Below are 25,677 nucleotides of genomic sequence, written 5' to 3'. Positions count from 1 at the left end.
GTGAGATTATCCCATTTCGTCAATCTCCGAGTCGATTTGCGATTGCCGAACAACAGGATGTCGAACAGCAGATCGTAGAATGGCTATCTGCTGGAATTATACGCCCATCTACATCAAACTTTGCTAGCCGTCTGGTGCTGGTAAAAAAAAAGGATGGCACACACCGTGTTTGCGTTGATTTTCGTAAGCTGAACTCGATGGTATTGAGAGATTGTTTTCCTGTCCCTGTTATAGAGGACGTACTTCAAAAGCTGCAAAAAGCGCGATACTTTACCGTGATGGACTTGGAGAATGGTTTCTTCCACGTTGCCATTGAGGAAGAGAGCAAGAAATTTACAGCGTTTATAACCAAATCCGGATTGTACGAATTCAATAGAACACCGTTTGGATTTCGGAATTCGCCAGCTGTATTCATTCGCTACGTTAATTACGTATTTCAGGAGCTGATGAACAAGGACATACTCGATTTATATATGGATGATATAATAATCCACGCCGAGACTGCAGAGCAATGTTTGCAAAAGATGGCACTCGTCTTTAAAAGAGCTGGGGCGTTTGGCCTGAAGATCAAGTGGCGAAAATGTCACTTCTTGCAGAGAAGAATTTACTTCTTGGGCCACAACATTGAAGACGGAAACCTGTGGCCTGGACAAGAGAAGACTGCAGCGGTCAGCAAATTTTCGGTGCCGAAAAACGTCAGAGCAGTCCAAGCTTTTCTGGGGCTGACGGGATTTTTCAGAAAATTTATTCAGAATTATTCGCAAATTGCACGCCCGTTAACTGACCTGCTGCGCAAAGATGTTCGTTTCCAAATGGCTGAGCCTCAGATGAACGCGTTCCAGAGTTTGAAGGATGCGTTGACAAAGGAACCCGTTTTGAAATTGTACACCAGAGGAGCTAAAACTGAGTTACATACAGACGCATCAAAAGACGGATTTGCAGCGGTATTAATGCAGTGGTTCGATGACAAACTTCACCCTATCCAGTATTGGAGCAAGAAGACAACAGGAGCTGAGTCCCGCCAGCACAGTTATATCCTGGAAGCCAAAGCCGTGTATCTAGCGGTACAAAAATTCAGACATTATCTGCTGGGATCGCCGTTTAAGCTGATAACGGATTGTGTCGCTTTTAAACAAACTCTACAGAAGGCGGATATACCAAGAGCAGTCACGCAGTGGATTGTTTATCTACAGGATTTCGTTTTTACAGTGGAACATCGTCCTGGAGAACGATTAAAGCATGTTGACTGCCTGAGTCGCTATCCTGATCGGGTTATGCTTGTCTCCTTAGAGATCACAGCACGCATCAAAAACGCTCAAAGAAAAGATGATATGCTGAAAGCAATTGTGGAAATTCTCAAAAGCCGCCCATACGAGGGGTACAAGATAAAAGCTTCACTTGTCTATAAGGAGGTGAATGGTAACGATCTCCTCGTAGTCCCGAAAGCGATGGAAAAAGAAGTCATTGTTGACGCCCATAATGCAGGCCACTTTGCACTACAAAAAACTCTACATACTATTCAACAATCCTATTGGATTCCTCATTTGGAGCAAAAAGTTCAGCATGTGGTAAACAATTGTGTAAGATGCATAATTTTTAACAAGAAACTTGGCAAGAAAGAAGGCTTTTTAAACTGTATCGATAAAGGTGATCAACCCCTTCACACGCTGCATGTTGATCATCTGGGTCCCATGGATGCCACTGGAAAACAATATAAATACATATTTGCGATGGTGGACTCATTCACAAAGTTTATATGGCTTTTTCCTACAAAGACTGCAAGCTGCGAGGAAACGCTGAAGAAGGTTAAGACTTGGTCCGAAATTTTTGGCAACCCAGTGCGGATAGTTTCAGACAGAGGTTCTGCTTTCACAGCCAACTTGTTTGCAGATTACATGAAAGAAAACGGTATTGAACACGTTTTAAGCACAACTGGAGTTCCCCGCGGAAATGGTCAGATCGAAAGGGTGAATCGCACGATATTGTCGATTATTTCTAAGATTTCGGCAGATGATCCAGCCAAGTGGTTTAAGGCAGTACCTGAGGTGCAGAGAGCTGTTAATTCCCACGTACATGCTTCTACTAAGAAGTCACCATTTGAGCTAATGTTTGGTGTGAAGATGAACAATAATCCAACCCATCGTATTCTGCAGCTTCTAGATGAGGAGATGTATTCAAACTTCGACGAGCAACGGCAGCAACTTAGAAAAGATGCAAAGATCGAAATTCAACGTGCACAGGATGCCTACAAAAAGTACTATGACCTAAGACGTAAACCAGAAGTCAATTATAAAGTTGGAGACTTAGTCGCTATACGCCGGACACAGTTTATTCCAGGGAAAAAGCTGGCTGGAGAGTATCTTGGACCGTATGAAATAGCAAAAGTTAACAGGAACGGCAGATACGAAGTGCGGAAGGCTGCGGATGTAGAAGGCCCATGTAACACTTCAACCTGCTGTGATCACATGAAGCTGTGGCGTTATGTAAAGGATAATGAAGACGCTTGGTCATCTGGGACAGATGACTAGTCAGGAATGGCCGAATGTAAGAGAGTGGAAGATGTAACAGCAGCAGTATAAAATCAGCAGTATGGCAGCAGTGTTAAAAATCAGCAGTATGGCAGCAGTGTTAAAAATCAGCAGTATGGCAGCAGTATGAAGATCAGCAGTATGGCAACTTAGAAGAAAAGCGTCGAGAGGGCAGCATCGAGGAAGCAGCAACAGCAGAGAGAACGACGGAAAGCAGCAGCAGAAATTATCTTAATTATAAAATATAAGGAATCAGAATCTGTAACATTTAATACACCTAACTATCTTTAATAAAACTGAGTGGAGCTAAAAACTCTCCTCACATATATATGGAATTTAGAATCTTTCCAGTTACACATATAAAATATGACAGTCGGTTCACAATTCTTTGTTCTTTGTTTAAAATTTTTGAATGTTATACTTTTTTTTAACGAACCTGAATAAAGGCTTTAACATAAAAGTTCAGAACAAGATAGCCAATAAAAATATTATATAATCCTATTTAAGAACAATATTTACTTTATATTGTAAACTAACTATTTCTAGGGATCCTTTACCATCAAAAACTTCTCTCAGTGTATGCATATGCGATCTAATCTGCGCCACAGCTAGCGCCACAGACTCACTTGCCCAGATTGATGGGCCAAACGTGGATGGATGACTGACTGACTAGTTGGATAAGTGCTTCCTTTTTCCAACAAATTTTCGGCTCAAATTACAAGGTGAGATTGGGGCAAGATTGTTGGGGATGGAGGGGATAGACAGAAGGCAGGAGAGGGAGGGGTTAGAGCCATGTGCAAGTTGTCAGACCATCCGACAGTCAGCGAAAGAAACACTTGAAAGCGCAATTATCAGTAGCCTCTGAGGGGATCTCTGGGGGCGCTCTGCGCATTAAGTATACGCCGCATTGTCAGTTAATTTTCACTGCAAGCATTTTCGGCCATTTCATGTTTTTATTTTTAGGCTCGACACACCGTCACCGTCATCATTATGCATGATGTGACACTTTTGACCCTGTTTCCTACCAACAACCCTCCAATTTTGTCCATTTTTTTGGCGTCGTCTGGAGTCGGTACTATTTGGGTATTAGTAGTGCTCATATTGGGAATCAATGGGCCTATAGACGAAAGCCATATGTCTTCCAATTAGCTGGCGACGCGTCTCTTTAACGTTTGGGCCAAATAATTGATTTTACACTTGACGACAGGGGAGGGATTGAATATTAAAAGGTAGCTATGCTATTAGTTTGTCCACAAATTTTAACCACCTTTTGTCTTGACGGAATATTGACTAACTGACTGATTTGGAATGCGTCTGGAAATTGCCACCGTTTGTTGTTTTATCAAATTAATGCGTTGTCGCCAAATTTGGTGTTCTGTCAACGAGGGTTGCTCGGTAATTATCAACGCCATGAAGCAGAGCTGTGGCACAGGACCTCAAACCTTCAGGAGCGTGGTGTTGTGGTTGCATTTACATATTTTACAAGACGACTCAATTAGGTTAACCGCAGAATGAAAAGCCTCAGTGGAAAGGTTTACATATTTCAAATTGAATTTATGCACCCTCCGGCCGAGCTTGTTTATCTGCCTCTCTTTCCCTCCATGCATCCATCTCTATCTGTCGCTTTTTTGTCAATTTGTTCAGAGTTTTCATCCTCATTTCATGCCATGGGTCGGCTCACTCGGCAATCGCTATTCAACATCAACTCCCACGAACAAAGGACCGGTACAGTGGAATGCCCACTCATGGTCGTGGAACAAAATATTTGGACATGCGACAAGGGTTATTTGTTTAAATAATATTACATGGAAAGAGTTTGTTTAAGCTATGAAACATATTAGTTCAAATAAGGATGGCAAGGCCGTTGGGGTTAAAAAATCCATTTAGGCTCTATAATTCAATAAAATGTTTTTTAAAAAAATGTAGAACGCGGTCTATAAAATGTAAACGAAGTAAAATTTTTGGGTAAAGCCTACATGATATTTCCCTATTAGGTGTTTGGTTATTTAATGCCTTATTTAATAAATATGGAGCTCATTACCAGTTTTCGATCTACTTAATATTATAGGTATACTATTTTAATATGTTTAACTCTATCTTTTCAGTAATGTTAATATTTTTAGTTAGGGCCATGACCGTATTTTTAAATACATATTTGAATAAGTTCTATGTTAATGGTAAATATTTGAAAAAAATAAGTAATATACATACCATTTCAAGCTGAGAGAATAGTATTTTAAACAATCTTACAGAGTTTCTCTTCCATAACCAGCCCCCTTGCCTTTTTTATTGGAACAATATTTCTAAATATTTTTGTACTTTAACCTAATGGAATAAATTGAAAATCAAAAAGTTTTAAAAAACCCAACTTATCCCACCGTACCTAAAGCTTATTGACAAAGGAACAACAAACACATTCAGACAGCGAGCGTTTACCACAATATAAAACATTTAACGTGCACATCTTTAAATCTTTTGACTGACATTTGCTCACTTTTTCCAGACGGGACTTGATGAAGGAGGGAACAGAGTCGAGAGACCAGGGACCATGGACCAGGGATCAGGGATCCGGGAAGCAGGGACAACCGAACCCCATCATTAAGTGCGTAAATGTACTGTAAATAGACAAACGCGCTTTGAATAAATTTTTGGCCAAAAGAGTTGCATTGTTGGCTTCGCTAGTGGGTGGGTGGGTTAGAATAGGGTGGGTGGATGGATGGTGGGTGGTGGGTCAGTGGGCGTACTGGTGTGGTTGTGGGTGTGAGTGCGGAATGCAAATTCCCTGAACAAACAGAAGCCACACAAAACCGAGAAATGCCCATCTGCGCCCATCTGCTCAGACAATTGTAGTCAACAAGGCGAATCAATAAATTCAACTTTATTATGATAATTTGTGAGGCATTTGGTTTTGGAACTTTGTCACAATATTTGCGGCAATAAATGAGCAAGGTAAACACTTTACACATGCTCAGACTTTAACCCTTTAACCCCAGGACTCGAAGGGGACTTTTACAAAAAATAAGGCCTCTTGATACAATTACTTTCTGTGTGGAGGTCCTGTGTATTTCCACCCACTCTCCGGCCCGGGGGCGTATCTGTGGAGCACCTGAGGACCCTTCAGGACTTCATTAATGGAATTCATCGCCATTGGGTTTAAGGAATAACTTGACACTCGTACTAATTGTCGCACTCGTACAGGAATCCAAATGAAAGATGAGTCGCTGTCTCAGTCGTTTTACCTTTTTGTCTCCCTAATGAGATTTGTCCCGCATACCTTGTATCTGTATCTGTATCTGTGCAACTGTCTATCTATGTATCTATAAGGGGGAGTCGAATTCGGATACCGAATTGGAACTGGAATTGGACACGAATTCGAACGAAAGGTGCTCACTTTCCACAACAAAAAAAAAAAGAAGAAGGTAAAAGAAGGCGTCGATGCGTAATTCATAAGAGCATTGAAAAGGCACAAGAGCCACTGGGAAACAGTAACAAAGTAACCCGAAGTTCTCTATCGAGATGATGTCTTTATCCTGGGCGAGATGGGCGTGGCAGTTGTGGTTGGGTCTCAGTGCTAAAGAGACTCGCCTACAGAGTCCTCCGTCCTCCAACCTCCGACCTCAGCCTTCAGTTCTCAGTTCTCAGTCCTCAGTCCCAGGGATTTGGATTAACAAAAGCACTCAGCCAACTCTGATTCTGATTCTGAAAAACATTTCCGCTGGCATTGTTATTGTTGTCCTAGCCCACAGACCGCATGGATTTTTTGGAAGATTTTTGGAACGGATTAGAGCGAAGCTGGGAGTGCATTAAATGCTCTGCTCACAATATTCATGAGGAAAAGGAACCCTCGGCTAGATTTTTCAATTCCGATTACAGAAACTGTGTCTAAACGGTTTGGCACACCCGATAGCATCGCCACAATGTCAGCAGAAACATGGATGATATATCCCTTGATAGTTCATGGGGATCTATAGGAAATATGCCATAAATTCCTGGGGAAAATCATACCTTACAACATCCAATAATCTTGGCTGTAATTTGAGAGAAAACCACATCCTTATGCCCCATTGTGTGGCAGTTGCAATTGTGAAACTTAATTTAAAGTGCATTAAGTTAATCGGCCCGGCCAATGGCCAATGACTGACTATTCATTTGAGCTAATTAAACTGAATTGCTATTCCAATTTTCGACTTGCATTCAGAAACGAGGCAGCTGGAAAATGGAGGCTGTCTGGCCCAATAGAGAAGAGCTTTTCCATTGAAATCTTTTCCACTTTGCAACGCGGAGATTGAAAAAATCGTATTAAATTACTGAAACAAAACCGAAGGGAAAATTGAAGTTGAATCTAAATCCATAATGTTGGCAAATGTGCAGTACCCCTCCGGAGTCCGGACTATCCATCCGTCCATCCATTGTCTTCCCCAGTGATTCCCGATTGAATTATGAATTAATAAAGATGTTTTGCCCGCAGGCCAGATTTGGGTTACGCCGGCCCGGCCAAAAGAGAAAAAGGTCGCTAGTAGTAGAGTCGTTACAAGTCAACCCCTATAAAATGAGTTTTGGCTTTTTCCTGATCTCTTTTTTTTTTTTTGGTGTTGGTTTTTGGCAAACAAGTTTACACACAAGACTGTTACATAAACATTTTTCCAACTGGGGGGGGGGGAGGATTTTCAGATGTGTGTAACTTGAGGATACACTGCGAATGCCCCTTTTATTGAAAGATAATTGGGTTCGGGCGATGAGCTGGGCCGGAGAAAAAACAACCAGACAAGCGTAAAGTTCACCCAAACTCGCAATTCAATTGAGATTCAAATTCACTTACCCCCGGACTGAACGGAATCAGCATCTAATATTTCAGCCGGCACCACCATTACCACCATGTTAGTAACGCCCTCATCACCAAGAATCTCGTGTGGATTCCCCACTAACGCTTTTGACGTGTAAATGTTATCTCTTTTACAAATTAAGCCCCGACTACACTTCTCCACTCTACGGATTTTCGGATTCGAATCCGTAGCCAGAGCCGGCCTTGTGGCGGATTTTCATCAATCAACCCTCGCCCGCTATAAAAAAAAACAAAAAAAATAGAAAAATGTCCAACAATTAAATGTAATTTGAACTCACTGACATGAGGAGCGTGTGTGATTCGTTATTTTGTGTGGAATTGAGTGGACGGTGCGGGGGAGATCGGCCAGAAGTGGATAGATAATATTTGATAATCATTTCTTCGATAATTATTTTTCAACAGATTGAAGCTTTAGCTTTAAATTGGTGTATAAACAAGATAATTGCTTAAAACTATAATTGGAATTGTAAATAATATTATGTTATGTCAGAGATTTATTATGTGAGTTCTAATAGTATTTAAATTTAAGAACCTTTTTATATAAAATATTATTTCTAAAAAACTCTATAAACCTCCCTTAGAGTTTCATTTTAATAACTCATTTTTGTTGGCCATCTTTTAGACTGTTTTGGTGGTCTTTGCTTGGTGACGTCATTGATCCTTAATCCTCACCTTTGTCGCTCCGACCTCAAACCCCATTTAAAAACCCATCTGCATATAGAATGCATATGTGTACGTTTGCCAAATCGGCTTAAGGGCAAGTTATCGGTATTTGAAAATAAAAACACGCGCATTATCGACACCAACCCGAACAGAAGGTTGATATGTGCCAAGGCACTAAAAAAAAAGAGTAATAGTTTTAAAGAAGATTTAAATAGGTTAACTAATAAAAAAGACAAACCTATTTAAAACAAATTTATGTATGTATATCTGGTATGCAATAAAATAAAATTAAAGCACAAAAAATTTAAAAACATAAAAAAATGTATTCTATTGTATTTGAAGCCAGAGCTCTATCAAGTACAATGTGTCATTGGCATATTAATAATATGCCAAAATATCACAGGAAAATATTCTACTTCTTTCGAAGTTTAATATATACCAGATATGGGCGTACTATTTAATATTTATTAAATATAAAGGTATTTATATCTATACCCTTAGAATTTCTTCCAGTGTGGGTCGTCGACAGCAGTCACTGGCATTCTCTGAGCTGAAAATGAGGATGAGGATGTCAAAGCCATCGCCTCTGTCTGCCTGTCAATACGCTTTCCATTTGTCGCCTCTAATGACACACATATTTAGGTGTTAATCGCCTCATTGGAACGCTGGCAGCGGATTTGCTCGCATTGTTGTCCGGATCAGCGTCGGGGACGGGAACGGGGACGGGGACGGGGAGATCTCGGCAATCGGGAGTCGGAAATCGGGGTTTTTGGTCAAAGTCCGGACTCCGGAGTCTGTCGCTGGGTAAATATTGATGCTGCGATTAAGACTATTGATGCGTATACAATGGACTTGCCGGGCATTATACTCAGCCGATCAGCCAAGCTATATCTTCTCTCTTTCCCTCTGGGCCGATTAGTCGGTGACCGGGAGTATTCAGTCAATCGTGTTTTTGGCTTTATGGCGCATTATCCCCTAAATCGCAAACAAAACTGCAAACAAATTGCCGAAAACCGAAACCCAAAAACCAAAAAAAGGAAAACATTCCGGATCGTGGCAAAACAGAGCATATGCTTGGAATCCGGATCGGAATCCGGCTCTTGGAAGGGTATTAAGAAAATTGCCAAATGGTTACAGTGCCATAGTTGCCAATGATATGATATTCAACCTTAGATGTCTCTTTCTAACACTAAATAAATAAATATATATGTATATATGTTCTCTGTCTTGATCGTTTCAAAAAATTGGGGTGGTTTATCCTGATTGTGGCCTTTCTTTTAATTGGAGTATATGGTAAGCTGCCATATATACGTATATACGCACATCTGTACGCTTGTCGGGCCAGACAAGAAACGCTGATCATGTGACCTCACATATTGTTATTTTCCCAAAAAAAAAATTGATTCATTCATCTTTGGTAATCAACCCCTTGTCAGTGAGACACATAGATATACATCAGTATGTACAATACAGATTGCGCCGGCGTCGAAGTTTTGTTCCGAAATTGTGGGTTTTCTAACCACTGTGCCATTCGATGGATTTTTATTGGCTGATTCCCACTAGCCAATAGCCGGCTTAGCTACGCACTGCTTGCATCTGTTCAATTTGCACTGCTTTCTCCCAGAACAGACCTCTGTTAACCAACAGCGGTTCGAACTGTTAATAAAGCTCTGTTAAAAGGCTCAATCAGTAACATTTTTTTTCTGACTGTTATTTTTCCAGTAAAAAGTTGGAAAATTTCAAAAATTGAAAAAGTGTTGTAAAATTGAAAAAATGTTCTGTTAAATTTTAAACATTGAAAGTTCGAAAAAAAAAGCTTTTTTTTCCCGGAAAACAAAAAAATTGGACTGTTATTGAAACTGTTATTAAAAACATTTTTTCACCACGATTATTTCAAAAGAAGAAAAAGATTTTTTTTTATGAACAGCCAAAAACTTGTGATTTTGAACAAAAATGCCCAGAAAAACGCAAATAAAAAGCAAATCTTTCGAAATTTTTGTCCAATCTCAATATCACATTTTACAAAAATAATGAATACCTAATAAATAATAATAATTAATAAAAATAAATACAATAAAATCAAAAACTCGTCAAATACTCCAAAACACTGCGAAACACAACAATGGGTTTCATTTTCATTTCATTCCGGTGTTTTCAACAATTTTTTTTATACACTTTTAGAACAATTAAATTAAATTAATTAATTTTTAAAAAACATAGTTTACCCAATTTCAACAAATTTATCGCCATCCATTTGATTTTAAACTTCTCGGTCGTTCACCAAAACGAAAAATTTAATTTCACCGACGCCAATTTAATATCCAAAACGCCATAAACGCAACTGCCTCCTTGGGATCGGCAAGTGCAGCTGGATATTTTCCAAATCCCTCCTCCGCCCCCGCATGGACATCGTAGCCCAGCTTGGCACCAACTTCCTCCAGGTGATTGGAGTTCAACATACTTAGTTTAAACGTCCTATTTGGGAATGTATTAAACAAATTCCCAAATAGGGACTGAAGGGCAAGCCGCTAAAAGTAATGAAGATAATAAATAAAATGATTGTTTCATTAATTTTTGCGAAACTTACCTCCTCTGTATATCGGTCTTGCAACTCTGGGGGTACATTCTCCTCCACCAACCGTTTTGACTCCAATAGGTATTCATTATAATTTCCCTTTGTATATGTTGGAATTGTAAACAAACTGGTATTGAACAAGTCCACAAATCCAAATCTTCTCATTGTGCCGCAAAAGTGCCGCAGAGCGTATAGGACTGGGACTCCATTTTGATTTAGGTAATGAATTGCCTCCAAATTGGCGGCGCATTTATCTGCCACCGCACCGGCCAATTTGGTGGCAGCCTCGGGGCTTTTCCGAATGCACCCCAACACCATTTTCACCCCTTCCAAAATGGCAGCGGATCCCATTTTCTCTATGCCACTTGATGCCTAAAAAAATTAAGTTAATTTCATTTATATATTAGTAGGAAATTATTGTATTACCGTTCGCAAATAAACAATTTGCAAAGGTCCATTGAAGCTGGAAACTGCAATTGAAAATATTTTCCAACTTTGGATGTTACTTGGAGCATTCTGCAAAAATATATTAATTAGTATATGATATATATATATAAATTTTTTATACTTACATTGACTTTTTTCAAATGAAACTCATCGAAGAGAACAAAAAATGGCTCGTCTTCCTCAATAATCGCCCGTAGATTTCCCTGAATATTGACGAATCCCTTCTTCAGTGATTCCTTCCGATTTTCCAACCATATCTTTGCGATATCAGATAGGTTTTCTTCAACAACGTTTAACTTTGCAACGAACTCCATTTTTATAAACTTTTTCACACAGTAAACAAGGCGGAAAAACATAGGGTTGCCAATGTATTTACGATACTATCATATGTCCATACCGATACTATCGTATGTCTTTCAAACGCACAAAAATAAAGAAATACAATAACAAATGTTTCTAATCGCTTAAACATTTTATGATTTTGCTTATTGTTTATAAAAGATTAAATAAACAATAAGTAAAATTCTCCAGTAAAATTGCACTTTTGGAAAATTGGAAAATTTTCAATTCAACCATCGATGTTAAACAAAAATATCGATGTTTATATCGAAGTTGGGTTTTTTTTTCAAACATCGATACATCGAAAACATCGAAGGAAGCACTAAAAGTAAAAATAGAAGTCATAATTTTATTTAATTTATTATCATTTATTATAAACAAATATGAATATAAAATGTATGAATTATAAATGCAAAGTAAATGTAAGTATTGGATTGGTACAGATATAAAATTTATAACGATATCATATTCTCGGCCAACAACTAAGCTTTCCTTTCTTGTTTTTCCGAATGTTTGAAAATGATTAAGTATGAAAAAAATTATGTTTTAGGTTGTAAAAAAGACAGTTCTCCGGCTACGGAGAGGTCCCCGGATTGTTCCGGTTGTGGCGAAGCCGGTGCCGGTTGCGAAGCCGGTGCTTAGCATATTATCGATCGATGCGATCCGATCGGGGAAAAACACTTGGAGTTTAATTTTAATATTTATTTCCAATCAGGCACCAGATTTATATGTATTACCAAATCCATAGCCGGTGCCAGCACAATCAAGTGGACAAACTAATTAAAGGCCTGAAAATGTCGCCAGCGATTAGATTGCATTTTTTTTTTTATTTTCAAAAGTGGTTGCTGTGACGTAGAAGCCAGATTTTCGAAGCTTTTGAAAGGAGGCTCCACTGTTTTGTGTTTTGTGAATGAAATTGAAAAGCTTTCCACCATTTGGCGTGGGGCGGAGGAAAACTTCTCAATCCAGTCAGTGGACGGAACTCAGATCTATTCATTATTCAGGGCACACATGGGTCCGGGGCCCTACCACATTGCGTAAGGCGTACTTGGGAAACGAGAGGAGTTCGTGGAGACTGGGAGCCAGGCAGGCAGCCACAGAGCTAGGGAGCTAGGGAGACCTTTGTGGCTCCGTTTCGAGGAGCTCCTGTCTGCATACCAAATAAGGTAATTATGAGTCGCAGAAGGGAACAAAAGTAAAGCACAGAACATAGAAGCTATATCGAGTTACATACATGGGAACCGCTCTGCACCGAAAGAATTCATTGTTTGGCATTCCTTTGACTTGGAAGCCTCCATTTGAAATATTTTTTTCTCTGTAGAACCGCTTTCAGCTGTTAAATTTTCAAAAAATTGAAACATTTTTTTTGTTGTTTTAAACCATTTTTATTTCTAAAAAATTAACATGCCTTTTTGTTTTAGCTAGAATTATAATCACTAATTAAGTAAATGTTTTGTTTCTGTTCTTAATTCCATTTGGTGTTTTCTCTTTTCTTTTTGTTTTTTTTGTTATGTTCTGCTATCGAGTTTTTGTTTAAATCTATTAAAATTTAACATGAAAGTTCAGCTAAAAATTGCTCAATTGTTACATTCAACGTTATACGCCTTTTGATTTCGAAAATGGATTGATTTGTTTAACAACTTGGATGCTAGATGCTAGTGTTTTATTAACAAAGTATTAAGTATTAAATATATATATATTAATTGAACACAACAAACCATTTTTTACACGTGTGAATTGGCTAGAGAAGAGCAAAAAATAATAAGGTGAATCCGTACATAATGTCTATAAGTAGAGGGGGGGAGGCAGGAGGTCTATAAGAAAAAAAATAATGTACATAATGTGCGCAAGTGCTGCTAACGATGAACAACAAAAATGATTAACAAAAACCTTCGACTAAAAAATTAATGCTATCTATCTTAATAAGTAAAGATCAATAACAACCAAAGAAGGTGGTAGATGGGAATCTAAACATAATTTTCTCCTGGTTTACATGTACATAAGCATTATGGTTATATGTAAGTGTGTGTGTTACATCATTCGCTATCAGCCCTAATTTTTTTTTGTAATTCTTTTCATTTTTTTGTGAACATCATGGACGGATGTTAATCTGAAGTAAAATTTTGGCGCACAGTGGCGCCTTGCTGGCTGCATACAACCCGTGACGTCAGCAGAGGTTGGGGCAAGGAGGGGAGGAAACAGGACGGGATCCAGGGGTCGTGGGTATATGGGGGGGTTGGGGGGATTGCAAAATTTTGCAAATTTTGATTTACACTAAAGTTAACTATACTAATCAACAGTTTGTCCAGTTGGTTGTTTGTACAGTGATCGCTCGTATCGTATAGAAGTAGATATCAGTATGTTTTTATGTATGTACTTATGTAATGCTATATCATAGGCATCTAAGGCATAGTTTTTCTTTCCTTTCCTCTAAAATAATAAAGTTCATGTTACTCATATTTCGATTTACCAATTATTTACAACAATTTCGTATCACAATTGTAATTTTTGCATGTTTTTGTTTTTTGTCTTGTTTGTTTTTAAAAAAATGTTACTATGCTTTGCCGCTGCTTTCTGTTTTCTGCTTTTTATTTATTCCATTTTTTTTCCGTTGTATGCAAACTTACTAGCAGCACTGTGCGATTATTCGAAATATGTGTGGCTTTTCTTTAAACTTTTACTTTGTTACTGTGTTAGATTAGTTATTCGAACTAAGAGCTATATAAAAGGTACGAGTATAATAATTGAATTCAAAATTCGTTAACCTCTTGCTAAGCTAAAAGAATCTGAATCTGAATTTGTATCTGTTTTTGCTATGTATCTCTGTATCTGTATCTGTATCTGTGTTAAAGTGAGTCAGTGAGCGTGTGTGTGTATGTGTGTAACCTGGCTATGTACGTATATATATCCTGTATATGTAACATTTTCTTGTATATAGATATAGCTTCTATAATTAAACTTGCTGCTCTCGTATTAAACTCTGAAAACATAACAAATTTAAAGCCCTTCGATGAATCTTTTTAGGCATATACATATATAATCAAGTATATATATAACGAATGTACCTATGTGTATGTGTGTGGATGTTGAAAACCATAAACTGCCACCTTTAAGGCGAACCGAAGCTATATATATATATATATATTTATGTATATAATGCACTAAACCGACTTAAGCGGACTTACGTGGCGATACATATTCTTCTTTTTTTTTCTTTGCTGCTGGCCAGTTGAACCGGCTGGAAATTATTGCCAAGTACTTAAGGACTATAACTACAAAACCTAGGGCATAATAAGACTACATAACAGGGCTTTCATTCGGGAAGCTATATAATATAACCATTGTATTCTTTTCCGCTTATCGTTCTTTTGATTTCCATCCATAACATCCTGAAACGTTAAACGTTTTCGCGCAAAAACCTTTATACTTTCTCCGACTTTCTTTTAAGGGATTAGGTAACTACGTAGCTCTCATTTGATTTTTCATACTCTCTGCATGCAGATCATAAAAATATGATGAGTTATCTCTAACTATATATAAGTATATATATATATATATACATATATATATATTTGTATATATATATATGTATGTAACGTAGACGTAAGTGTAATCGTAGAACTAGATGGTAAGTGTATAATTTGCTCTGAGCTTAACTGTGTGCCTGGTTGTGGAAAATCTCTCAAAATTGAGCTAAGTAAATATTCCGAATCTTTGGATCCGAATCCAAATGTCTACACCGATCGTGATCCTGATCCTGACACTGTCACTGGGCCGGCAAGCTCCTGCCTACTTGCCGGCCAACTGTGGCTGCTATTGGTGGCTCTTGCTCAGCAGGTGAGAGTTGAACTCGTACACGTTGTTGAGCTGCTCGCCGCAGATGTTGCACCGCCACGGATTGCTGTCGCAGTGGCAGCCCTTGTGCAGGAAGTACAGCGTCTCGTCCGGGAACTCGATGCCGCAAAAGTGGCAGGTGAGTATCAGCTTCCGGTTGAGCAACAAATCACCATCCTGTCCGGTCGAGGTGATCGTTCCGTTGCAGATGGGTGTCGAATTGAGACCGTTGCTGGCATTGGGTGTGGCCGGTGTTGGCGGTCCAGCGGTTCCTCCCGATCCGCTTCCTGCACTGCCGCCATTCACTCCGGTCGAGCCATTGCCGGATCCGTTGCTCAGGCTATTGGACAGCACTGTGTTGTTGTTGTTGTTGTTCTCCAGGGGCGTGGCATTCCGGGTAATCCGGTTATTGGCCTTGGCGCAGATTCGACGCTTTAGATCTTCGCGCAAAAGCGACTTTAGTGGCGAGACCTTAAAAAAAAAGGATATTTTTAATTAAAAAATGGTATTATTAATTAATTGATGGGCTTACCTTAATCAGTGAGGTGATTCTGTTGTTGTTGCAACTGTTGATGTTGTTGTTGTTGTTGGAAGCCTGCTCGGAGTCACTGCTGGGATCACTGCCATTCATCAGGTCCTTTTTATCCAAATCCTCAGACATGGGCTCCTATGAAGGAACAGGATGGTAAATAATTTAATATTTTATAATTAATGAAGTTTAATAAAGACTTAATTATAATTTATTTAATATTGCGTAGGTCAAGATCAAACAGCCTCGTCTACCATTTGAAATTCAAGCCCTGGATCTCGGAATACTAAAAAAGTGAGTTTTAGCCCAATTAGGTATGCAGTCTTTTGTGATGCACAACAGGTTTTTAGACTGATTCGGTTCCGCCTTCGCAATTTTCATAAAACTCTACAGTGAAGCCTCAATAGATTCAACTAAATAGCTGGTATCTTGTATATAATAGTATAAGATATAAGATATATATATAACTCACCTGCTTAATCGGTATCAGACTGATTGAAGGCGTTATGTGATTCTCGTGATGGTGATGATGATGGTGGAGATGGTGGCTCTTCAAGCCCGCACTCAGGCTGCTGGCCGTGGTGCTGGATGTGATGGGCGTGGCCTTAGTGTTGCAATCCATGGGCAGCTCCACCGGCGATTGCATGATCAGGGCTCGATCTTTCACCTTATCGGCATTGGACTCGGCACTACCATTTCCATTGCTAATGGAGTTGTTACTGCTGCCATTATGGTTGTGGTTGTTGTTGGCGCTGCTATTGTTGTTGTTATTGTTGTTATTGTTGTTGGTAATGCAGTTGTTGTTGTTGTTGTTGTTGTTGCTATTGGTATTGTTGTTGTTGTTGTTGTTGCCCTGTAATGCAGATTCACGCCAAACGCAAATCAACTTTTGTATCTTGGTAAGAGATGGTTTTGAAGAAGGGATTGGAAACTTACATTGAACAGCTCCGTGTTGCCACTCTCACCCAGGGTCGAAATCTCCACGTGCGGCGTGAGGAAGTGCATCGGAGGTGTGGCATTCTCCAGGGATCGCATCGACTCCCCGCTATCGCTGGCCGGCGGAGCAACCGGCGCCTGTTGCTGCTGGGATTGAGATTGCACCGGCACCGGACTGAGTCCTGGAGGCACGTAACTGGCTGCTGCCGCTGCCGCCGCCGCCGAGGCCTGTGATTCGAGGGCCAGCAACAGGGAAGAGGTACCGCCCGGTCCCGGATTATCCAGATCGATGCCGTGTCGGTTGAAGAAGTGGATTCTCAGGGACTTCATGGAGCCGGCGCGGTAACTGCAGAGCGGGCAAGTCTTCACCAGGTCGTGCTGTCCCACGTGCTCGTTCTGGAAGTGGGCCCGCATCGCGATCTGTCGCTGGAAGCCCCGATTGCAGATGGGGCAGTGATAGGGCAGCGTCTTGGTGTGCGTGGTGAAGTGCTCCGCCAGATGGTCCTTGCGGAAGAACCGCTTCTGGCACACTCGGCACTCGTACGGCTTGACGCCCGTGTGTCGCATCTTGTGGCGCCGCATGTTGGCCCCGTTGGAGAACTTCATGTTGCACACGTCGCACTCGAACACTTTGCGGGAACTGCTGCCACTGCCGCTGTTTCCGGCCGGCGATGAGCTGGCCGAGGAGCTGGAGCCATTTCCATTTCCGGACTGGTTATCGCGGTCTCCCTTGCCGCCGCCACCACCGCCTCCTTCCATGTGGCCCAGGCTCATGTTCTCCGGCTCCTGCAGATCCTCCGACTTGAGACGCGCCGTGGCCGCCGCAGCGGCTGCAGCAGCTGCCGCCTGACCGGCCAGGCATTGCACCACATGGAGGAGCAGGGAGGCACGGGAGCTGGTCTCGAAACTGTCGCAACGCTCGCAGCGAAATGTCATGGGCGGCGAGTGAGGGGCGGTGCTGAGATTCGTGGGCGTGGGCGTCGGGGAGCGCGGCTCCTGGAGCTCCGATTCCGAGGCAGAGGCCGAGCTGGCAGCCTCCTTCAGGCTGCGCAGCGCCATGGCGTTGTGATGCAACAGAGCCGCCGCAGTGGGCGTCATATCCACGATGATGCCCCCGCCCACCGTGGGGCTGGGGTCCTTCAGGGCCAGCTCCATTCCGCTGGCCGCTGTGCTGATCGTTTCGGCCATCTGCAATGCAATCATATACACTTGTAAAATAACCAAACGAGAGAATAATGTCAGTACTTTGAATAAATGATTTTTTTTTTAAATAAAACAATATATCCAATGGATGGAGGCCCGGTTTTTGGCTCAGTGTAGGTGAGATAGGTCCCGACCACGCCCGAAAATCGATGACAAGTTGCGGTTGCTATTTTTTTTTTTGTTGCATTTATTTGTCAGTCGGTTCTTTTTTGGCATTTCAAGTGCTTCCAAACCCAGACCCAAAGACCCAAGCCCAAACTCAGACTTCGACTCTAATAAGCCAAATTGGTGTCAGCGTCGCAGCTCTGTGGGATGGTGGAGCCATAGGGGGTGGTGGTGATGGCGGTGGGTCTGGGGCAGAAACAGAGACTGTGCCAGGGAGGAAGAGAGGGGAACCTCGGGCGAATTCGCCAAGAACCGAAACAACAACCATACCGAGCGACCATTTTTGGGCGGCCTTGTAGTTGCTGTTGTTGCTGGCGTTGACGTTGACTTCGTGCTATGAAAATACCAAAGTTATTGGGGCCAATTACTGGTCTTGCAGGTGGGCAATCATTTGGACACCCAACCACACACACACACACACACACATACATGGAGAGAGAGACGGGAGAGAACCTGAGATGGGGACCACACCAAACAAAACAAGAAACATCAAATCATTCAAAAGATTGTAGAAAAGACTATGGTAACTTAATGGATTTTGATGCCAAAATATTAAATAGATTTTACTAATTTTATTATTAATATAAATGAGGATTTTCTGATGAGTTAAGATTCTAAATTAATCTTAAATTTTGATTACTTATAGGCCAAAAACTTGTAACTCGTAACTCTTTAAAAAACGTTTTTTAGGATTGTAATAATAGATACTTTTAATCTTTGAAGAGGGTATTAAAGATATTCCTTTATCTTGGCAGAGGGTATTATAAGTGTTTAATGAAATGAGAGGAATATCTCCGACCCTTTGAAGTTTATATATTTTTGATCAGTACCTTGAGAAGACTATTTCCTAGGAACAAGGAACTTTAACGATTTAGTAATAGATCGACTATTTATAGGTATAAAAAGGTTCTATTTATTCTTCTATCTATAGTTAATTCTTAATTTTTAGTTAATTTATCCATTTTATTATCTATATATCATAAGGACTGGCCGACTATATTACATAACTGGAATATAACTAAAGTATAGGAAAGGTCATAACTTTAAGGTTTTTAAAGGTACAAAGATAGGACCTTAGGTTGGTCTGGAAATTCTTCTATGGAAGATGGCTTCCTTCTATAGATATTGTTCCTAATTAGTGACTAACTTTCTGTACTCAAGCATATATTAACTAAGAAACAGATTTCAATACCATCCCATTGTGCAACTCTGACTTGGTGACGCGTGTCACCCGGGTCTGGCCTGGGTTTTTGGCAATAGGCAATAGGTCAAATGTGTCTACCAAGAGAGCAGATACCATCCAACACTGTGCTCAGGTGCGAGGGTATGGTATATCGGGCAGCGTATAAATCATCATCCATAATCATTCGACAAAGCTGGCCAAGCTCTTCTCGTGGCTAATTTAATTCAACCTTCAATGCTTGTGCATTAGCATTAGCCAGATCACAAAAGCCAAGAGCCATGGGGGACGACCTCAGCCCCAGCCAGCTTCCCTATACCGCACAGCCCACATCCACAGGCCATATATTCAGGCCGCTCACACATCAATCGATGTACGGCTGTGTTGGTGCATTTCTGGCCAGGTCAGCACCAGCCAGGCACTCTGACAAAATGAAATGTGTGTCGTAGGCCTATTTTTTCGAGCCATCTACATAATTACAAATTCACTTTTTCGATGCGAACGGGTTTCTTTTTTTTTTTTTTTTTGGGTTGTTGGTCAAAAGTAATATAACTAAAAACTTCTTTTTCGGGCTTCGGGCCACTTAGGTGTTGTAAACTTGTAAACATTAGCGGCGGACAGCACAAAAGCCCAAAAATAAAAATAAAAAAAATAACTTTGAAAAATCAAAAAAACGCACAAAATGTCGGTTTGCATTTTCAGTAATTATGAGGTGCCTGCTTTTGGCTTTGGCATTATAAATGCCATAGTTTGCCAACCCAATGGAGTCATTGGGTCAAGTTTTAGAGTGCAACTGGGTCACGCTTTATCATTATTATCATCATTATCATCGTCGTCATCGTCATAATCTGTGGCTAACATACGGTGTGAGGTGTATGGGGTATGGGGTCTGGGGGTCTACGGTCTATGGGTCTTGGAATCACGGGTCTGGCTAGCTGGTCTTTTGGGGTGTCCCGCATTTTCACTTGCTGGCTGCTCTGCTCGCTGTTCCCAATTCGAAGCCCCGAAACCCAAAAGTAAAAGAAAATATAAAGCGCTGCTTGGGCTTTTTGAGCCGCTCTGGAAATGAGAGAGAGAGATGGAGAAATGGGAGCACACACACACACACACACACACACAAGTGAGCGACATAATTGGAGCGCTGTGAGAGCCCTTAATGATGTCGCACACTGTCTGCGGGATTGGGGATAAAGGTGAGACAAGTGGGCGGCTAATTTTCAGGTGTAGTGATGGCCGAAAACGTGGATGGCCCAGAAATTAAATAAATGTGATTTCTAAAAGTAGTTTCCTTTGATATCTCTTATATTATTTAATAAGGACCCTTGTAAGAGGCTTAGTTCTTCCTGGTTTTCTAAAAATGGAAACCACTGTGCGTTGACTTGTAGGCCAAATGAATCTTTTGCATAGCCTTAGGCCGCCTCGCACGATTCCCATTCAAATTCAAATCAAAAGCTAGTTTATTAGCATTGCATTGACCACTTCCAAGCTTGTGTTGTTGTTGTTGCTGGAAGTGTTGCTGGAAGTTTGAATCTGAATCCGAATCCGAATCGGAATCGGAATGGGAGTCGGAATTGAAAATGGAAGTGGAATTTGGAAGTGGAGTCGCATCTTTTTGAAGGCAACTCTGACTTTCGAGGCTGGATCTTCATGCAAAATAGACCATATAACACATTTGACCTTAGTGCTGTTTTTTTTTTCTTCTGTTTTTCTGTTTTTTTGTTTTGTTGTTTTTTCTTTGGCTACCGGTTTTCCAGCGTGGGAGAAGGGGATAAGTGGCGCGGGGATGGGGGATCGCCTGGCGTCACGCAACGAAGTGAGTCAGTCGGTCGATTGGGCCGATTTGGAGCTGGTTGTTGTTTTTGTTTTGTTTGCTCGTCTTGGAGCAAATCAATGAACCATTCCCCAAACGTCTCCCCAAATAAAACAGCAACAACAACAACAGTAGCCGAATAACATGTGCGTCGAAATGAGAACAGAGCAAAAAGAAAGAGAACAGGAGAGAGAAACCACTTTCCATGGTGACATACTTTTATGCTACGTGCTCTTTTGCTACTTTTGCCGCTGCCGCTGCCGCTTCTGCTACTGCTGCTGTTGCTGCGCTGCTTTTATTACAACAAAGTCGCGAGACTCCCATAATAGAAAGTGGAACAGGAATTTCCCCCCCATCAATGCCAAAGCGGCGGAGCAGCAGCAGCAGCAGCAGCGGTCGCGGCAGAGGCAGAGCACGATGATTTCATTTTGGCCTGCACTCATTGCGAAACACTTGCCACGGCCAACAGCCAACAGCCAACAACCAACGGGCAACGGACAACGGACAACGGACAACAACCAACACCACCGCCGCCGCATCGAGAAAATCAAGAAAGAAACGGGCGAAAAAGTGGGAAACAAAAAATAGTTCAGTGGGAGCGAGAGCGCCAAAGCCAAATGCCGAAAGCCGAAAGCAGCTGAGCGACCGGGGCCGAAATGGGGGGGGGGGGACTGGGAGCCGAGCTCTCTGTATACATTCGCTCTCCATCTCTTACTGCGCTTGGAGCGCATGTCCCGTTTTTGTTTATGGTTTGCTTCGGCTCTCGCCCCCACCGCCCCGCCTGTGCTGTTGTTGTTGCAGGTGCATGCATGCGCTTGCCGTTTGTTGTTGTTGTTGCAACTCTAGCCGCTTCTGCTACCGCCGACTGCAATTGCAATTTTGTAGCATTAGGCGCGTGAATTAATTTCTAATTGATGGTAGTTGGTAGTTGGTAGGCCCCAACCATGCTCTGCCCCACTTCCGATTCCCAGAGCACGGCCGCTCTCCCACTCGCTCTGCTCTCTTTGGTAAGTGGCTAGCGTATAATTTTTGTTGTGTTGACCTAATTATACGCTCATTTTGATTCACTTGATTTTCTCTGCACACAAACACTCACACATACACTCATAAGCGGCAGCGTTTCGTCACTGCGACAAGTGGAGCAGCAGCTCCGCCGACAGTGGGGCGACCGAGACGCCGGCAGAGCGACAGAGGCAGCGGATTGTGGCAGGCGGAGGATGGCGACCGTAATTTCTTGTGGTTACTGGGACGCAAAAATAAAAGGGGATACCATCCCCTCTCCAACATAACATACATATGTACATACACTATGCTTTTCGGGAATCTGCTGCACAAACAACTTGGCCGAAATCACGTGCAACCTGCAGTCGTGCCTCCCAAATAGCTTCCATAGAACACGAAATATCCGATATTCCGAAATCCCGAAAACAAACTGAACCGAACTGAATCCAAACTGCAATGGCTGATGGAAGTCCCAACGAAACCCACGGATGGGGAGACCCAACTGTATCTGCATCTGTATGGGTGTATCTGTGTAGTCGTATCCGTGCCTGGTCTGTATCTGTGTCTGTTTTGTTTGGGACGGAAATGCCAGAGCTGGCGCTTAGGGGGGGTCACCGCAGCAGGTGAGTCAGAGTGCAAAGGGAAGGGGCCATCGGGGTATAGTTACTAGATGCATTTACTTGTGCACTATTACTGCAAAAAAAAAAATAGGTCTATATAATCTATAAGATATATGATGGATTTAGGATTGGTAGCTTGACCTAAACCGGCTTGATACAAAGCATAATGAATACATTAATCGGAATACATATAGTTATTGTTGATTTATGCCATCTATGAATATTTTCATCCGATTCCCATACTGGTTTTTTAATACCCATTCATCGGAGGGAATGTTTATTTGAAGGCCCCTATTTTTGGGTTACTAAATTCTCGCAGAGAGTGGATGGGGCTTTTGTTTGTGGTTGTGCTTGTGGTGGCAGTGGCTGTGGATCCCCCTTGGCGCCAAACACCACTGGCGAAGATTTGCCAATCGTCGGTGTGCTCGGGCTCTCCTCCATCCAACCACACACACACACACACACACAGAGATACACTGACACACTCTCAGAGACACAGATCAGCCGCAGCAGCAACAGCAACAGCAACACCAACAACAAGACGCAGCAGAATTTGAAATTAGGTCAACAGGTTTGGCTGCTTGTAGTGGTGGGCCTGAGCCAGTTACTCGAGCGTATGCCGTCGTCTTTGCCTACGACCTCGGCTGTCATCATCAAGAGGAGAGGCACGGGGTGGGGGGATGGGGAGGCAGAGGGAGCAACACCACCACCACCACCATCACCAGCAACAACAACAACAACTGAGCTATCGCCGCCAACGCAATATGCGTTCCGTTCCGTTCGCTCGTCGTTTCGTTTATTGCACCACAGTTCGTGCAGTTTTCAACTTGCAGTTTTCAGTTGCTGTGGGGGAGATGCACTCGCACACACACACACTTACACACACACACACACCAACACACTCGTCAGAATTGAGCACACAGCAGAGTGGGTGGAAGGAAAGGGGGATGGGGTGGGATGGGAATGGGGCAAGGGTGAAGGGGTGTGGGTGGTGGGAGGTGGGTGGTAAGTGGTAGCTGTGTGCGTGTGCCGCATTCGGGGAATCAGCCAGGGATGCAGAGCATCGTTCTAGATAAAAAAAAAAACCAAATTAGGGATCAATAAGAAGTCTTAAATAAATTTAATTTAAAAAATATATATTTAAAATTATTATTTAAAGATTAATATCTCAAACCTAACTATAAGACCCTTTTTTAAAATCAATTAAAATTATTTCAAAATCCTTTCCATTTCGGAAAAGTGCAATTTCAGAATCCAATCGGAAACAGGAACAGGTGTGACTACCAATCCAAATGGCCACCAATATAGACCCGTCTCTGATCGGCAGGTAACGATCTTTGTGACTGGAAACTGTTGCGAAAATGCCCATACATCCATACATACAATGTTCTGAAATGGAAACTCAACGCTAACTCGAGTTTCTGATTTGATTTCGATGCAGCCAAGAGATTTCCACATACTTCTTAGTCGGTTTCTGTGTCACAATCAAACATACAACAAACAAACACACAGTAACACACTTTGATGCCAAAAGGTAGATGGGAGGGGGGGACACGGCGTGGGGGGAACGTGCGACAGGGGGGCCATAGACAGAGTAATGAGCTCCCAGAGAGCTGCAGCCACCTGCAGCAGCGACGCCAACGTCGCAGCAGAGGCCGAAGACCGAGCCGGAGCAGATAATCCCAGTAGAAATTGAAACTAGCTGCGGCAGGTTTAGAAACTGGTATAGAAAAAAGCCAGCCACAGCCACAGCCAGTAGTAGCAGCAGCAGCAGCAGCACACATAGGCAATCGACCTTGTAGGAGTGTATTTTGTCTTGGAGCATGCCCGTAAACTGGGCCAACGCGATTGCACTAAAATCAGGTGGGCGTGACGTAGGTAAATACAGTCCAACATCCCCAAGACCGATATGCCACAACTCCAAAGGGCCAACTGTGTTTACAACAAAAAAAAATATATATAATGGGACTTGAAATAAAAATAATGGGAGTATATATTAGTAGGTTTTTGTATTTTGTAAGATTTATTCTATATCCTACTTCTGATAAAATATTTATCCATCTTGTTAGTTTTTGTATCTGACAGATGGCTGTTCCAGTTATGGAAGTCTGACTGTAGGTATGTTGGCCAATACAAGTGTGCGTGTGTGGTTCGGTGTGTGGGAAAGCTGGCTGTACCCTTGGCGCCCATTAATCCATGGCGGAAAATCCACGAAAATCTGTCGCAACCGGACAGGCAGCCAGGCCGACAGATAGATATCCGAAATAGCCAGGCACTGGGCAGGAGTTTCGTAATTACATACCCGCTAAAATAGAGAGACAGCCTTGGCTTCTGAATTTTCATTTTCAGTTTCAGTTCTTATTTTCAGTTTTCTGGCTTTCGTTTGTTTCTAGCCATTGTTGTTGCCTTTTTTTCAGTTTCAGGTCGTTTTTGGCTCAACATTAGCACAGCTGGAGACTTTTGCAATGCTCTCGAAAAAAAGAAACGCGCTAGGTGTTTGGCAATTTTAGATTTCAAAATACCACAAGGTGCATTCTAACACACACATAGCTCATTCGCTCTCTCACACATACACACATACACATATATAGAGACACACACACTGGGGCATGGGGGATTGCAGTTCTTGGATCTATGTTTCTCAATGGATGTCGATAGGGGGGAAGTATAGGTATAGGTATAGGTATAGCTTTTGCAATTTGCGTACACTTTGGAGCCGCGCATTATCCAACAACTCAACTAACCTCCCACAACTGCAACTGGAACACAACAACAACTATAACAGACGGATGCACAAACACAACGCGACAATAACCGACAACCGACAACTGACAACCGAAAACCGAGAAACCGAGTAACGAAAACGAAAGGGCAAGCGCAGCGAGCAAGAGTTAGGGCCCAAATAATAACAACAATAATAATAAAACTGCCAGCGGACAAGGCGCGCGCGGTGGCCACATCCGAATGGGCCAAAAGACGAATCCACACTGAGCGCCCGTATCT

The 25,677-nt window shown here is 41.9% G+C and overlaps 1 protein-coding gene across 3 annotated transcripts; it reads right to left on the bottom strand.

The window, feature by feature from the left end:
* Positions 1-13,041: 13,041 nt before the first annotated feature.
* LOC108119204 (uncharacterized) lies at positions 13,042-25,677 on the bottom strand. 3 transcript variants are annotated; one of them, XM_070278921.1, is made up of 5 exons: positions 25,419-25,677; positions 16,695-17,902; positions 16,231-16,644; positions 15,762-15,896; positions 13,042-15,700 (listed from the first exon to the last, which is right to left on the bottom strand). In XM_070278921.1, the coding sequence occupies exons 2-5, from the start codon at positions 17,895-17,897 to the stop codon at positions 15,209-15,211; spliced, it is 2,244 nt and encodes a 747-aa protein (XP_070135022.1). In that variant the 5' UTR covers positions 17,898-17,902; positions 25,419-25,677; the 3' UTR covers positions 13,042-15,208. The 3 variants fall into 3 exon arrangements, with proteins under 3 accessions (XP_070135022.1, XP_017087769.2, XP_070135023.1); XM_017232280.3 differs by having other exon boundaries at positions 16,231-16,611; XM_070278922.1 differs by having other exon boundaries at positions 16,695-17,882; positions 25,419-25,676.

This window comes from Drosophila bipectinata, chromosome 2R, assembly GCF_030179905.1.
Source record: "Drosophila bipectinata strain 14024-0381.07 chromosome 2R, DbipHiC1v2, whole genome shotgun sequence".
NCBI classification, from domain to species: Eukaryota; Metazoa; Arthropoda; class Insecta; order Diptera; family Drosophilidae; genus Drosophila; species Drosophila bipectinata.
The sequence above is the reverse complement of the archived record's forward strand: the minus strand, read 5'-3'. Positions and strand labels throughout refer to the sequence as shown.

Excerpts from the sequence above, each read along its gene's own strand:
- LOC108119204 (XM_070278921.1), bottom strand. The coding sequence starts at position 17,897 with ATGATTGCATTGCAGATGGCCGAAACGATCAGCACAGCGGCCAGCGGA. Across the intron at positions 15,897-16,230 it reads GTCTGATACCGATTAAGCAG|GAGCCCATGTCTGAGGATTT; the intron begins GTGAGTTATATA and ends GTTCCTTCATAG. Across the intron at positions 15,701-15,761 it reads GAATCACCTCACTGATTAAG|GTCTCGCCACTAAAGTCGCT; the intron begins GTAAGCCCATCA and ends TTTTTTTTTAAG.